Raw genomic sequence first — 17,354 nt, forward strand, 5'->3', positions numbered from 1 at the left:
CAGTATGTAGTGTCTCTACTTTAAAGAGTCCTCTCCTGCTGATGTTCAGGTGTATATCAGTATGTCGTGTCTCTACTTTCAAGAGTCCTCTCCTGCTGATGTTCAGGTGTATATCAGTATGTAGTGTCTCTTTAAAGAGTCCTCTCCTGCTGATGTTCAGGTGTATATCAGTATGTAGTGTCTCTACTTTAAAGAGTTCTCTCCTGCTGATGTTCAGGTGTATATCAGTATGTAGTGTCTCTTTAAAGAGTCCTCTCCTGCTGATGTTCAGGTGTATATCAGTATGTAGTGTCTCTACTTTAAAGAGTCCTCTCATGCCGATGTTCAGGTGTATATCAGTATGTAGTGTCTCTACTTTAAAGAGTCCTCTCCTGCTGATGTTCAGGTGTTTATCAGTATGTAGTGTCTCTACTTTAAAGAGTACTCTCCTGCTGATGTTCAGGTGTATATCAGTATGTCGTGTCTCTACTTTAAAGAGTCCTCTCCTGCTGATGTTCAGGTGTATATCAGTATGTAGTGTCTCTACTTTAAAGAGTCCTCTCCTGCTGATGTTCAGGTGTATATCAGTATGTACATGTAGTGTCTCTACTTTAAAGAGTCCTCTCCTGCTGATGTTCAGGTGTATATCAGTATGTAGTGTCTCTACTTTAAAGAGTCCTCTCCAGCTGATGTTCAGGTGTATATCAGTATGTAGTGTCTCTACTTTAAAGAGTCCTCTCCTGCTGATGTTCAGGTGTATATCAGTATGTAGTGTCTCTACTTTAAAGAGTCCTCTCCAGCTGATGTTCAGGTGTATATCAGTATGTCGTGTCTCTACTTTAAAGAGTCCTCTCCTGCTGATGTTCAGGTGTATATCAGTATGTAGTGTCTCTACTTTAAAGAGTCCTCTCCAGCTGATGTTCAGGTGTATATCAGTATGTAGTGTCTCTACTTTAAAGAGTCCTCTCCTGCTGATGTTCAGGTGTATATCAGTATGTAGTGTCTCTACTTTAAAGAGTCCTCTCCAGCTGATGTTCAGGTGTATATCAGTATGTAGTGTCTCTACTTTAAAGAGTCCTCTCCTGCTGATGTTCATGTGTATATCAGTATGTAGTGTATCTACTTTAAAGAGTCCTCTCCTGCTGATGTTCAGGTGTATATCAGTATGTAGTGTCTCTACTTTAAAGAGTCCTCTCCTGCTGATGTTCAGGTGTATATCAGTATTTAGTGTCTCTACTTTAAAGAGTCCTCTCCTGCTGATGTTCAGGTGTATATCAGTATGTAGTGTCTCTACTTTAAAGAGTCCTCTCCAGCTGATGTTCAGGTGTATATCAGTAGGTAGTGTCTCTACTTTAAAGAGTCCTCTCCAGCTGATGTTCAGGTGTATATCAGTATGTAGTGTCTCTACTTTAAAGAGTCCTCTCCAGCTGATGTTCAGGTGTATATCAGTATGTAGTGTCTCTACTTTAAAGAGTCCTCTCCTGCTGATGTTCAGGTGTATATCAGTAGGTAGTGTCTCTACTTTAAAGAGTCCTCTCCAGCTGATGTTCAGGTGTATATCAGTATGTAGTGTCTCTACTTTAAAGAGTCCTCTCCAGCTGATGTTCAGGTGTATATCAGTAGGTAGTGTCTCTACTTTAAAGAGTCCTCTCCAGCTGATGTTCAGGTGTATATCAGTATGTAGTGTCTCTACTTTAAAGAGTCCTCTCCAGCTGATGTTCAGGTGTATATCAGTATGTAGTGTCTCTACTTTAAAGAGTCCTCTCCAGCTGATGTTCAGGTGTATATCAGTATGTAGTGTCTCTACTTTAAAGAGTCCTCTCCAGCTGATGTTCAGGTGTATATCAGTATGTAGTGTCTCTACTTTAAAGAGTCCTCTCCAGCTGATGTTCAGGTGTATATCAGTATGCAGTGTCTCTACTTTAAAGAGTCCTCTCCAGCTGATGTTCAGGTGTATATCAGTATGTAGTGTCTCTACTTTAAAGAGTCATCTCCTGCTGATGTTCAGGTGTATATCAGTATGTAGTGTCTCTACTTTAAAGAGTCCTCTCCAGCTGATGTTCAGGTGTATATCAGTAGGTAGTGTCTCTACTTTAAAGAGTCCTCTCCAGCTGATGTTCAGGTGTATATCAGTATGTAGTGTCTCTACTTTAAAGAGTCCTCTCCTGCTGATGTTCAGGTGTATATCAGTATGTAGTGTCTCTACTTTAAAGAGTCCTCTCCTGCTGATGTTCAGGTGTATATCAGTATGCAGTGTCTCTACTTTAAAGAGTCGTCTCCAGCTGATGTCCAGGTGTATATCAGTATGTAGTGTCTCTACTTTAAAGAGTCCTCTCCAGCTGATGTTCAGGTGTATATCAGTATGTAGTGTCTCTACTTTAAAGAGTCCTCTCCAGCTGATGTTCAGGTGTATATCAGTATGTAGTGTCTCTACTTTAAAGAGTCCTCTCCAGCTGATGTTCAGGTGTATATCAGTATGTAGTGTCTCTACTTTAAAGAGTCCTCTCCTGCTGATATTCAGGTGTATATCAGTATTTAGTGTCTCTACTTTAAAGAGTCCTCTCCTGCTGATGTTCAGGTGTGTATCAGTATGTAGTGTCTCTACTTTAAAGAGTCCTTTCCTGCTGATGTTCAGGTGTATATCAGTATGTAGTGTCTCTACTTTAAAGAGTCCTCTCCTGCTGATGTTCAGGTGTATATCAGTATGTAGTGTCTCTACTTTAAAGAGTCCTCTCCAGCTGATGTTCAGGTGTATATCAGTATGTAGTGTCTCTACTTTAAAGAGTCATCTCCTGCTGATGTTCAGGTGTATATCAGTATGTAGTGTCTCTACTTTAAAGAGTCCTCTCCTGCTGATGTTCAGGTGTATATCAGTATGTAGTGTCTCTACTTTAAAGAGTCCTCTCCAGCTGATGTTCAGGTGTATATCAGTATGTAGTGTCTCTACTTTAAAGAGTCCTCTCCAGCTGATGTTCAGGTGTATATCAGTATGTAGTGTCTCTACTTTAAAGAGTCCTCTCCAGCTGATGTTCAGGTGTATATCAGTATGCAGTGTCTCTACTTTAAAGAGTCCTCTCCAGCTGATGTTCAGGTGTATATCAGTATGTAGTGTCTCTACTTTAAAGAGTCCTCTCCTGCTGATGTTCAGGTGTATATCAGTATGTAGTGTCTCTACTTTAAAGAGTCCTCTCCAGCTGATGTTCAGGTGTATATCAGTAGGTAGTGTCTCTACTTTAAAGAGTCCTCTCCAGCTGATGTTCAGGTGTATATCAGTATGTAGTGTCTCTACTTTAAAGAGTCCTCTCCTGCTGATGTTCAGGTGTATATCAGTATGTAGTGTCTCTACTTTAAAGAGTCCTCTCCTGCTGATGTTCAGGTGTATATCAGTATGCAGTGTCTCTACTTTAAAGAGTCGTCTCCAGCTGATGTCCAGGTGTATATCAGTATGTAGTGCCTCTACTTTAAAGAGTCCTCTCCAGCTGATGTTCAGGTGTATATCAGTATGTAGTGTCTCTACTTTAAAGAGTCCTCTCCAGCTGATGTTCAGGTGTATATCAGTATGTAGTGTCTCTACTTTAAAGAGTCCTCTCCAGCTGATGTTCAGGTGTATATCAGTATGTAGTGTCTCTACTTTAAAGAGTCCTCTCCTGCTGATATTCAGGTGTATATCAGTATTTAGTGTCTCTACTTTAAAGAGTCCTCTCCTGCTGATGTTCAGGTGTGTATCAGTATGTAGTGTCTCTACTTTAAAGAGTCCTTTCCTGCTGATGTTCAGGTGTATATCAGTATGTAGTGTCTCTACTTTAAAGAGTCCTCTCCTGCTGATGTTCAGGTGTATATCAGTATGTAGTGTCTCTACTTTAAAGAGTCCTCTCCAGCTGATGTTCAGGTGTATATCAGTATGTAGTGTCTCTACTTTAAAGAGTCATCTCCTGCTGATGTTCAGGTGTATATCAGTATGTAGTGTCTCTACTTTAAAGAGTCCTCTCCTGCTGATGTTCAGGTGTATATCAGTATGTAGTGTCTCTACTTTAAAGAGTCCTCTCCAGCTGATGTTCAGGTGTATATCAGTATGTAGTGTCTCTACTTTAAAGAGTCCTCTCCTGCTGATGTTCAGGTGTATATCAGTATGTAGTGTCTCTACTTTAAAGAGTCCTCTCCTGCTGATGTTCAGGTGTATATCAGTATGTAGTGTCTCTACTTTAAAGAGGAAATTCCCAGTATCTTTTTGAGGAAGGAACCAGAGAGATGCTGCCTTCAGGGTTGCACTACAAAAACACGTCATCCCTGCAGCATTACTCTGGGCTTTGAGTCACCGTGTCACATGGTCTTAATGCTGCTTTAAGCAACTTTGCACCGTGTGTGTGTGTGTGTGTGTGTGTGTCATCCTCCTTCAGCCTGCCTCTCTTAACTGAACTCATCATTATAAAAGTAGACTTTCAGGGTTTTTATGTTGAATAATGCAGATTGCAGAATGATCAGACGGCACACTTATGCAACAGCACTCTGCATATTGGCAGGTAATTTGAGTGCAGGTATTGTGACAGGCAGAGCAGAAAATGTCCGGATATTCAATCCTAAATACATAACGCAGCGCTCAGAGCTGGCAGAGCGACTGGAGGCTGTACTGAGGAACTGAGATTGGGCTAAAGAGGCTAAAAGTGCTAGCGTCTGTAGCTACAGTTGATTCCTCCCTGGACTGAAGCTCATCAAAGTCAAACTTTTATTTTGAAGGCCCGATTTTCTAACGCTGTGCATGCAGTGTGCGTTTGACTGGAAGTACCGGAGACCATAAACGCTTTTGAAAACTTCTGTCACGTAGTGATCATCTTCTCAATAAAACATCTTTGCTGATGTTTTTTCGAGTCTTCTGGCCAATCAGAATCAAGATTGTGCCGGAAGTCCCCACGGAGAATAACTTAGCGGTACAACTATTCTTTATACATCCATGGGTACAACTTCAGATAACAATGAACACATAATGAAATATGACCCCCGGTTTGATGATTGACAGGTCACAGAACAATGGGGGCTATCTACCCTACCCACAATGCACACAGACAAGCTCAGCTGTCAGAACAAAGTGAAATGAATGGCAGTAAATATTATTAATATGTCGGGTAGTAATAGATTTATTTATTTTCGTCTCTGAGTCTACCAGAATGGGTAGTTTATATGTTAGTATTTCTAAAGATCTCCTGGGGGAGAATCCCCCCAGACCCCCAGCTGGGGTTGGGTTTTCAGCACGTGTGCCTTTTCATGTTATATAGTTCAGCTTTAATTCCATCATCTCATTAAACCTTATTTAAAAGCATACTTTAGTTCTGTGAAGGGATATAAGGGATTTATGCACTGCACTTTACTTTAATTAATATATGCTAAAAAGCGTATAAATTACAGCACGATATTTTGTTGAATAGATTTGAGTGGTTCAAAAATGTTGGGTTGCGATTTACTGACAAAGGAAAAAGTGGGTCCCGAGGCGTGACCAGTTGAGAACCACTGCTCTAATACACACCAAGATATAGATGTTGGCTTATTTCAATCAATGTGTAGAATAAAGTTTAAGTATTACATTTAAAAGCACCCTATGCAGAAAGTGCTTAAAAAAAATCAACCCCACTTTTGTTAATTATAAATTGTAAATGCAATAAGAACACGTAAATAGTTAACGTATCTTAAAGGACTACATTTTGTTTGCATGATTTCAATTAATTTAAAAGATATATATAAACAAGGGAACAGGAAGTGCTAAAACGTTGACTCACGTCACACACACACACACACACACACACACACACACACACACACACACACACACACACACACACACACACACACACACACACACACACACACACACACACACACACACACACACTCTCTCACCCTGCTGAGTTGCTCCAGCAGCCGGTGGTTCTGATTGGACAGCTCTCTGATGGCCGTGCTCTTGTCCCTCTCGGCCTCCCTCAGCTGCAGCTGGTTCTGATCCAGTTCTCCCTGTAGCTGCTGCACGTCGGCCTCCAGCTCGGCCACGCCGCCCTCCCACTCGCCCTCCCGACGCTCCAGACGCCGGCGCAGCTCGTGCTTCTCCTGCTCCAAGTGCTGCATGAAGACAACGGGAGAAAAGGTGTATGATTAAACCTTTTATTGATTTACATCAGCGGTGTCCAAACTTTTTTCACAGAGGGCCACATAGAGACAAATATACGAAGGGCTGGGCCGCTCACTAGAAGTATACTGCTTCATAAGTTCAGTTATAAGTTAGCCAAATCAATCCAAAGTAGGTAAAGGATGTTTGTGAGTGTTACCAGCTCATCCCTTAAAACAGAAGCCTCAGATTGATGATGATAAGGAGGAATAGGAAGGGTGTATTTCAAGCTTGTAAATAAGTTACAGGGCTTTTTTCTTATCAACTAAGATATGTCAGAAAATGTTTCCAACTTGAATTGACTGAATGTATTTGAAAAGTGATTTTATTAACACATGAATACTACTGTGCGATATATGTTTACATTTCTATTTAAAAAGTACAATATAAGACTCGCACAAGTTTCATTCGTGGGCCGTACTCCATTATACTTTTTGAATTTGCTGAGGGCCGATTCAAAATGGGCCGCGGTTTGGACTCCCCTGATTTACAGTTTTTACCTAAATCTACAGAAACACGCTCCAATAAAATCTTTAAAGATGTCATATCATGCTTTTTGGGTTTTCCCTTTCCTGTAGTTAGTTAGGACCTGAGAGGACTCTTTAAAGTAGAGACACTACATACTGATATACACCTGAACATCAGCAGGAGAGGACTCTTTTAAAGTAGAGACACTACATACTGATATACACCTGAACATCAGCAGGAGAGGACTCTTTAAAGTAGAGACACTACATACTGATATACACCTGAACATCAGCAGGAGAGGACTCTTTAAAGTAGAGACACTACATACTGATATACACCTGAACATCAGCAGGAGAGGACTCTTTAAAGTAGAGACACTACATACTGATATACACCTGATCATCAGCAGGAGAGGACTCTTTAAAGTAGAGACACTACATACTGATATACACCTGAACATCAGCAGGAGAGGACTCTTTTAAAGTAGAGACACTACATACTGATATACACCTGAACATCAGCAGGAGAGGACTCTTTAAAGTAGAGACACTACATACTGATATACACCTGAACATCAGCAGGAGAGGACTCTTTAAAGTAGAGACACTACATACTGATATACACCTGAACATCAGCAGGAGAGGACTCTTTAAAGTAGAGACACTACATACTGATATACACCTGATCATCAGCAGGAGAGGACTCTTTAAAGTAGAGACACTACATACTGATATACACCTGAACATCAGCAGGAGAGGACTCTTTAAAGTAGAGACACTACATACTGATATACACCTGAACATCAGCAGGAGAGGACTCTTTAAAGTAGAGACACTACATACTGATATACACCTGAACATCAGCAGGAGAGGACTCTTTAAAGTAGAGACACTACATACTGATATACACACTGAACATCAGCAGGAGAGGACTCTTTAAAGTAGAGACACTACATACTGATATACACCTGAACATCAGCAGGAGAGGACTCTTTAAAGTAGAGACACTACATACTGATATATACCTGAACATCAGCAAGAGAGGACTCTTTAAAGTAGAGACACTACATGCTGATATACACCTGAACATCAGCAGGAGAGGACTCTTTAAAGTAGAGACACTACATACTGATATACACCTGAACATCAGCAGGAGAGGACTCTTTAAAGTAGAGACACTACATACTGATATACACCTGAACATCAGCAGGAGAGGACTCTTTAAAGTAGAGACACTACATACTGATATACACCTGAACATCAGCAGGAGAGGACTCTTTAAAGTAGAGACACTACATACTGATATACACCTGAACATCAGCAGGAGAGGACTCTTTAAAGTAGAGACACTACATACTGATATACACCTGAACATCAGCAGGAGATGACTCTTTAAAGTAGAGACACTACATACTGATATACACCTGAACATCAGCAGGAGAGGACTCTTTAAAGTAGAGACACGACATACTGATATACACCTGAACATCAGCAGGAGAGGACTCTTTAAAGTAGAGACACTACATACTGATATACACCTGAACATCAGCAGGAGAGGACTCTTTAAAGTAGAGACACTACATACTGATATACACCTGAACATCAGCAGGAGAGGACTCTTTAAAGTAGAGACACTACATACTGATATACACCTGAACATACGACCTCCTAACCTATCAAGCTCTCCTCTCCTCTTTCTCTGCTTCGATCTCTCAGGCAAAAAGCACTTTCTTTCAAGATAAGATCCAATCTTCCTATTCCAATCCTAAAAAACTATTTTCCATCTTCTCCACCCTCTTGGACCCTCCAAAAGCTCCTCCCCCCTCCTCACTTCTGTCAAGCGACTTTGTTACCCACTTTGAAAAAAAGGTTAATGATATTCGCTCTTCTTTTTCTGACTCACCTTTACTCACCGCTGGGTCATCAGACCTTCCTTCCACCAACACACTAACCTCCTTTTCCCCTCTCTCTCCAAGTGAGGTTCTTACCCTCATTACCTCTGCCCGCCCTACCACCTGTCCTCTGGACCCTATCCCTTCAAACCTCCTTCAGACTATCGCTCCTGATATTCTACCGTTTCTCACCCATTTCATCAACACTTCTCTAACTTCTGGTCACTTTCCAAACAGTCTCAAGGAGGCAAGAGTAAACCCTCTCCTAAAGAAACCCACTCTCAACCCGTCAGATGTTATAAACTACAGGCCTGTCTCTCTCCTCCCGTTCCTGTCTAAATCACTTGAACGCGCTGTCTTTAAACAACTCTCCTGTTATCTCAATCAGAACAACCTTCTGGATCCGCACCAGTCTGGTTTCAAGGCAGGTCACTCCACAGAAACTGCTCTCCTTGCTGTCACGGAGGAACTGCACACTGCCAAAACTGCATCCCTCTCCTCTGTCATCATCCTGTTGGACCTGTCTGCTGCATTCGACACGGTGAATCATCAGATCCTCCTTCGCACTCTCCAAAAACTTGGAGTTTCAGGCTCTGCACTTTCCCTCCTCACCTCATACCTGAAAGACCGTACCTACAGGGTGACTTGGAGAGGGTCTGAGTCCGACCCTTGTCAATTAACTACGGGGGTCCCTCAGGGCTCCGTTCTTGGTCCCCTCCTCTTCTCCCTGTACACAAACTCGCTCGGATCAGTCATTAGCCCGCCATGGTTTTTCTTACCCACTGCTACGCTGATGACACCCAATTAATTCTGTCCTTTCCCCGCTCAGAGACCCAGGTCGTCGCACGCATCTCTGCTTGTCTAGCTGACATCTCTCAGTGGATGTCTGCTCACCACCTCAAGCTCAACCTTGACAAGACTGAGCTGCTCTTCCTCCCGGGAAAAGATTGTCCAACTCTTGACCTGACAATCAACATCGGCACCTCAGTTGTTTCCCCGACTCAGACTGCAAGGAATCTGGGTGTGACCCTAGATAACAACCTGTCCTTCACTGCAAACATAGCTGCTACAACCCGCTGCTGCAGATACACGCTTTACAACATCAGGAGGATACGTCCCCAGCTGACTCAGAAAGCGACTCAGGTTCTGGTCCAGGCTCTCGTCATCTCACGCCTAGACTACTGCAACTCCCTCCTGGCTGGTCTACCTGCATGTGCCATCCGACCTCTGCAGCTCATCCAGAATGCAGCGGCTCGTCTGGTTTTCAACCTTCCTAAATTCTCCCACACCACTCCTCCGCTCCCTTCACTGGCTTCCGGTAACTGCTAGAATCCACTTCAAGACACTGGTACTTGCTTACCATGCTGCGAATGGATCTGGCCCTTCCTACATCCAGGACATGGTTAATCCGTACACCCCAGCGCGTGCACTACGCTCTGCATCAGCCAAACGACTCGTTGCGCCCGCACTGCGAGGGGGACCCAAGTTCCCATCGGCGAAAACACGTGGGTTTGCTGTCCTGGCTCCAAGATGGTGGAATGAGCTCCCCATTGACATCAGGACGGCAGATAGCTTGCACATCTTCCGGCGCAAACTGAAAACTCATCTCTTTCGACTCCACTTCGAGCGATAGAACTATTAACGAAGCACTTTTATACTAATAAAGGACTGGCTTACCTAAAGCCAGTTGAGTAGCACTTGAAATGTTTGGCTCTATGAAACCTGATGTACTTATATGATTCTGTTTTCTTCAAGGTTGTGTCTTCCTGGTCGAATGTACTTATTGTAAGTCGCTTTGGATAAAAGCGTCAGCTAAATGCAATGTAATGTAATGTAATGTAACATCAGCAGGAGAGGACTCTTTAAAGTAGAGGCACTACACACTGATATACACTTGAACATCAGCAGGAGAGGACTCTTTAAAGTAGAGGCACTACACACTGATATACACCTGAACATCAGCAGGAGAGGACTCTTTAAAGTAGAGACACTACATACTGATATACACCTGAACATCAGCAGGAGAGGACTCTTTAAAGTAGAGACACTACATACTGATATACACCTGAACATCAGCAGGAGAGGACTCTTTAAAGTAGAGACACTACATACTGATATACACCTGAACATCAGCAGGAGAGGACTCTTTAAAGTAGAGACACTACATACTGATATACACCTGAACATCAGCAGGAGAGGACTCTTTAAAGTAGAGACACTACATACTGATATATACCTGAACATCAGCAGGAGAGGACTCTTTAAAGTAGAGACACTACATACTGATATACACCTGAACATCAGCAGGAGAGGACTCTTTAAAGTAGAGACACTACATACTGATATACACCTGAAACATCAGCAGGAGAGGACTCTTTAAAGTAGAGACACTACATACTGATATACACCTGGACATCAGCAGGAGAGGACTCTTTAAAGTAGAGTCACTACATACTGATATACACCTGAACATCAGCAGGAGAGGACTCTTTAAAAGTAGAGACACTACATACTGATATACACCTGAACATCAGCAGGAGAGGACTCTTTAAGTAGAGACACTACGTACTGATATACACCTGAACATCAGCAGGAGAGGACTCTTTAAAGTAGAGACACTATATACTGATATACACCTGAACATCAGCAGGAGAGGACTCTTTAAAGTAGAGACACTACATACTGATATACACCTGAACATCAGCAGGAGAGGACTCTTTAAAGTAGAGACACTACATACTGATATACACCTGAACATCAGCAGGAGAGGACTCTTTAAAGTAGAGACACTACATACTGATATACACCTGGACATCAGCAGGAGAGGACTCTTTAAAGTAGAGACACTACATACTGATATACACCTGAACATCAGGAGGAGAGGACTCTTTAAAGTAGAGACACTACATACTGATATGCACCTGAACATCAGCAGGAGATGACTCTTTAAAGTAGAGACACTACATACTGATATACACCTGAACATCAGCAGGAGATGACTCTTTAAAGTAGAGACACTACATACTGATATACACCTGAACATCAGCAGGAGAGGACTCTTTAAAGTAGAGACACTACATACTGATATACACCTGCACATCAGCAGGAGAGGACTCTTTAAAGTAGAGACACTACATACTGATATACACCTGGACATCAGCAGGAGAGGACTCTTTAAAGTAGAGACACTACATACTGATATACACCTGGACATCAGCAGGAGAGGACTCTTTAAAGTAGAGACACTACATACTGATATACACCTGAACATCAGGAGGAGAGGACTCTTTAAAGTAGAGACACTACATACTGATATACACCTGAACATCAGCAGGAGATGACTCTTTAAAGTAGAGACACTACATACTGATATACACCTGAACATCAGCAGGAGAGGACTCTTTAAAGTAGAGACACTACATACTGATATACACCTGAACATCAGCAGGAGATGACTCTTTAAAGTAGAGACACTACATACTGATATACACCTGAACATCAGCAGGAGAGGACTCTTTAAAGTAGAGACACTACAACACATTAGTTTATTATAACCATCATTAAAAAAAAGTTAATTGATAATTCATTAAACTGTAGTTATTAGTAATTTGACTGTAAACAAACAATGAAATGTTATAATTTGTCATTTTAATAATTTAGTGCCCATAATAACATGGAATATCAGATATTTGGTCTGTTAATGTTTAATTGTGTGGTTACCTCCTATCCACATGATCTTAAAGACTATCGGTAATAAACACTAGAAAGCGAAGACTTTACCACAAATGGATTATTGATTTTTCGTCCTGTAAATAATTTATAGATGATTTGAAAAATAAATGGGTGATTATTAACAAACACTAAATAAAGTGTCTACAACATTATAATATAATGTAATCAGAATAAACATTTGATTGTCTCTCAGCTTGTGCAAAATACAAATAATAAAGAGAAAACACATTAAACTTATTATAAAATATCCATTTACTATTGATTATTGATACTTGTTTTTATGTATGCATGTGTCTGAATGCATGAACACACTCACACACCACAGTGAGAGCATCAACAGCACCAATAAGAGGAGTTTGATATTAGATTTGATATTAAGAGGCAGGTGGTCATTCCTGCAGCAGGAGGAGGATCTGGATCACAGAGCTGAGCAGATGTATCCTGCACACTCAGGATTAGTCTTTGTGTTTTTCTCACGCCACGTGTTGCTGTGTGTGAAGGATTTCTAAAAACAACAACAACAAAAGCTCATCTGTACTGCAGTCATTGCACTGCACACACACAGGGGCGGCATGTAACTAAGTACTGTACTAGGTGCACGTTTGAGATACTTCTACTCTGGTACAATGCAAAGATATACTGTTTCCTTTGGAACACTTGTCCATGCTTGTATCTGCAGTAGACTGGACTACTGTAATGACGTCTTTACAGGTCTCACTGAAGCATCTATTAGAAAGCTGCATCGGCTAACTCCGATTAGAAAACGCTGCTGCTCGAGTCCTCTCTGACTTGTAAGAGAATATTTTAATCTGATCTGTTTATAGAGCTTCTTATTGTTTCTTAGAATCTGTGATACTGCAAACATCTGCTTGTAGTCACTCAAGGACTCCTCTGTAAGTTGAGGTCACAGGTCAAACGCTTCTCCTATATCCGTGGGGGAGGGTTGAGGCTTGTCTGGATCTCTTTGAGACAAGTAGTTCATTGTCTCCCATCGGCTATTGATTAGGTAAACGCGGGCTTTCTGTGGGCCGGCCTCTCCTCGTGTAGCAGCGATGTTTTGTGGCTTTGGTTCAGAGATTATCTTGGTGGAGCACAGGACAGTGTGAAACTGAGATGATCTCCCGGCCGTATGTAATTAATGTACTGTGATCAATAAACTCTCAGTGCTTTGGCTAATCGACGTTCCAGACTCCTTCATTCTACCTCAACATTGCAACAACAGAAGTTTACCTTCACATGACTCACTCCAGTTCTGAAGTCTTTACACTGGCTTCCTGTCCGTCAGAGACTTCAAAATACTGCTGCTGGTTTATAAAGCATTGAATGGTTTAGGGCCACTATACGTTTCCGATCACCTGCTAAATACAGGTGTTAGTCTGTGGATGACTGTGATGCACTGAAATACTGTACAAGTCCATCTAAACTGAAAGGGTTATTTAGGAGCCAAATCATGAATGTTCTGAACAGGACCGGTACAATCCCATTTGTTATTTCTTGTCATTGTAAAAGTAATTTCTTTCTGATTGTTTTGTAAAAAGACAAACACGTCGCTGATGACGATGACCTAATATCTTATTGATAAGGAAAATGCTAGAGAGGAGAACAGATCGGTTTAAGCTTCTTCTTGTTGAACATGACGAGACTATTTGAGAATTATTATTATATATTTGTTGTTGTATTATTTTTTGTTGTACTTTGTTATTATTATGAGTGAGAAAAAAAGAATATATATATATTGTTATTATGTTTTGTTTCTGACATGTTCAATACATTGACTAAAATACTCTCCGCTCTTCCGGTCAGCTTCCTGTCCCCAGAGTCAGAACTAAACCTGGAGACGTTCAGTTACTCTGCTCCAAACATCTGGAACTAACTCCCAGAAATCTGCCGGTCCGCTGCGACTCTGACTACTTTCAAATCCAGCCTGAAGACTTTTCTTTTTGCCGCTGCTTTTAATTGAACTATTCACATCTCACACTGCTCTAGTATGTAGTAGTATTCGTTTATTTGTCCCCAAGGGGAAAATGGGTTGCAGCACATCACAGAGGCATTTAAAAAAGTTAAGACAATACGTCACTGACAACAACATAGACACAGATAAAAACAAACAGACATAAGAAAACCAGATATCGGCAGACATGACGAGGCGCCTATAGGCCCTCATTTGCGAAATAGGGGGGACAGGGCCAGACCAGCTGGGTAAACAGTGCGTCCTAGCCATCATTTATTCAGGAGTTTGATGGCTTGTGGGACGAAAGACAGCCTCGATCTGTTCTTTTTTTAAATAAGGGGCACGATATCTCCGCCCGGATGGCAACAGTTCAAAGTAAGAGGCAAGAGGGTGCCTCAGGTCACTCACAATATTGTGTGCCAGTTTTAAAACTCTGTCCTTATATAAGCATTCTATATTAGCAAATGAGATTCCTGTCAATTTACTGGACAATGTTACGGCCCTCCTGACTGACTTTTTCTGTGCCTCCGTTGCGTTGCCGAACCAGCATCTGATGCCGAAGGAGAGCACACTTTCGATAAAAGCATGATAAAACATCTTCACCTGCTCTGTAACTTTAATGTATTTAATGCCTCAGTTATTCTCTATTGACTGTTTTTAAATGCCTTTTTATAATGTGTTTATTTCTTAATGCTCTTAATGTCTTTCATTTTTGTAAAGCACTTTGAATTGCCTCGTGTTGAAAAGTGCTGTAGAGATAACATCCTAACAGTGTTGTGTTTCTTGTCATTTATTTTAGATTTCTCGGCACAGGGTACCGAGTACTATTTATTACACTGTACTGCACTAGCTCAATACTTTCACTGCAATGAAGTAAACTAGACAATTTATAAAAGAAGAGTTCAGTTGATTTACCTACTTTTTTATATATTTTAGGATGTTTTTAAAATGTGTTTTAAAAACATTTAATGCGTATTTATTACATATTTTAATCGTTTTTTACATAATCTTCTAATATTGTTTTTTAAACATTTTTTAGAGTGTTTTTTTAAATGTATCTATTAAATATTTCATTATTTTAAAGATATTTTTTCTTATAGATTTTGTAAGGTGTTTCTTTATAGTTTTTCTTGCATTGGGTACTTTTACATTTAACACTTAAAGTACATTTAGCTGATTATACTTTCTTACTTTTACTTAAGTTAACATTTTCAACGCAGGACTCTTACTTGTTACAGATTATCTTTACAGTGTGCTATAATTACTACTAAGTAAAGGATCTGAATACTTCCTCCACCTCTGGCTGCAGCTACTTTGAGCTAGGCAGTGGGTCACTGTAATGACAGAGACACTTTAGCAGCTAGTTCCCATCTTATAGCACATTTAATGCAATTAGAAAAGGAGCATCATGCTAGGTGTGGAGAAGCTTTTGTTGTGACCCTCTGGAGTTTGTTTACAGCTCAAACTTGACTCAAGGATTATGTCATTTTGAGGACATTCAAACATTCGTAACTTAGTTTACCTCCAATTTCTCGTTGAGATCTTTGTGCATTTTCTCATATTGCTTGGTCAAGTCTTGGTTTCTCTCCAGCAGTGCTTTGCCGAGTTTAGCAGCTAAAACCAAGTCTTTCTCCTTCTGACGGAACAGCGACAGCAGGTCTGCGTTTTGCCCCGGCGAAGGCGTCTCCTGGTCGGGTAACTCCTCCTGGTCGTCCCGGTCTCCTGTCAGCATGGCCAGTTCCTCCTCGAGGGCCATACCGAGGCCTCCGGAGCCCGCGTGCCCCAGAGAGCGAGCCTGGAAGCCGGGCTCGTGCGGTCCCGCCGCGCGGGGTTCCATGCAGTCGCTGTCCAGCTCCAGTGGTGCTGAAACCACGGTCTGCAGGGAGAAAGTGGACATTGGGAGGAGCGGAAAATCGGGATCTCACTCCGGATGAACCCCCCCTGCTCTGCCAGGGTTAGGCTGCCCGGACCGGCTGCTAATCGACATTTCATCCATCATTCGTGCAGTGGAGCTGGATCCAGATTATAAACTCGTCTCCTGTAGTTAAGCCGCGACTCAGAGGCTGTGATTGAATCCCAGCAAACAGCGCCTCCTCTGCGGGGAGCTGCTTGTTGTTACCCGGACTAAAATGTGTTTCTTTATCCCGGAATGAACCTCCTCGGTCGCTCAGGGTCAATCCCTCCTCGGGGTCCCGGGTCCCACATACTGATGATCGGCCTGTTACCACATTTGCTAAACAGATGAGCGCGACCCCGATGCTTCGTCGCTCTCACAACAGCTCTCTAGTCTGGATGCGCGGTCCCGCCACGGCAGTGACGTCGGCTGCAACCTGTTAGAAGCGGGCAGCTCATTGGCTGAAAATGATAGCGCCATATTTTGGTGCTTCTCACACACATCTGTGACATCCGGTAAAGAGCACGTGAAGAGGTGATGTAGGAAGTGATGCAGCACCTCTCGTGAGGAACAGTGAAGCAGGGACAACCTGTTATAAAACCACATGCATTAACATTTACATTAAATAAGACATGTTCAAAGTGGTTTAAGTACATTTACTGAAGTACTGTACTACAATTTTGACGGATTTTTTTTTGCTACCTCATACTTCTTCTCCACTACAGTTCAGAGGTAAATGGTGTACTTCTACTCCACTACATGTATTTAATACCTTTAGTTACTTTACAGATGTGGATGAATGATGTGAAATATAATCAAGTGTTAAATCAGACTTTAGTTCCACCTGGAGTAAATCCACCAGCTACCCTGCAGTATACAAAGTCATTCAAACTAGCTGCACCTTCACCAGCTTTGAGAACACTTTCATGATCAATCATTATAAAACATATCATATATATTATTCTGAAATGGACCAATCTGCACAACAACTACTTTTACTGTCGCTACTTTCACTATATTTTGATGAGAATACTTTTCTACTTTTACTTGAGGAACATTTTGAATGGAGGACTTTTACTGAAACAGAGTATTCCTACACTCTGGTACTTCTACTTTTACTCAAGTACAAAATCTGAGTACTTCTCCTTTTACTCAAGTACAAGATCTGAGTACCTCTAATTTTACTCAAGTACAAGATCTGAGTACTTCTACTTTTACTGAATAACAAGATCCGAGTACTTCTACTTTTACTCAAGTACAATATCTGAGTACTTCTACTTTTACTCAA

At 41.5% G+C, this 17,354-nt stretch overlaps 1 protein-coding gene across 4 annotated transcripts in view; it reads right to left on the minus strand.

Moving 5' to 3' along the window:
• The window catches only part of bicdl1 (BICD family like cargo adaptor 1), a 54,533-nt gene extending 38,090 nt beyond the window's left edge, over window positions 1-16,443 (minus strand). For all 4 annotated transcript variants that reach the window (XR_004569531.1, XM_034221861.1, XM_034221860.1 and 1 more), the window contains exons 1-2: window positions 15,695-16,443; window positions 5,869-6,084 (exon numbers count right to left, since the gene is read on the minus strand). Coding sequence is in view for 3 of the 4 variants with exons in the window: in XM_034221861.1 (XP_034077752.1) it covers window positions 5,869-6,084; window positions 15,695-16,069 (591 nt within the window). In the remaining variant the exon portion in view is untranslated. The remainder of the gene's footprint in view (window positions 1-5,868; window positions 6,085-15,694) is intronic.
• Between the last annotated feature and the right edge of the window lie 911 nt (window positions 16,444-17,354).

This window comes from Gymnodraco acuticeps, unplaced genomic scaffold, assembly GCF_902827175.1.
Source record: "Gymnodraco acuticeps unplaced genomic scaffold, fGymAcu1.1, whole genome shotgun sequence".
Taxonomy (NCBI): domain Eukaryota; kingdom Metazoa; phylum Chordata; class Actinopteri; order Perciformes; family Bathydraconidae; genus Gymnodraco; species Gymnodraco acuticeps.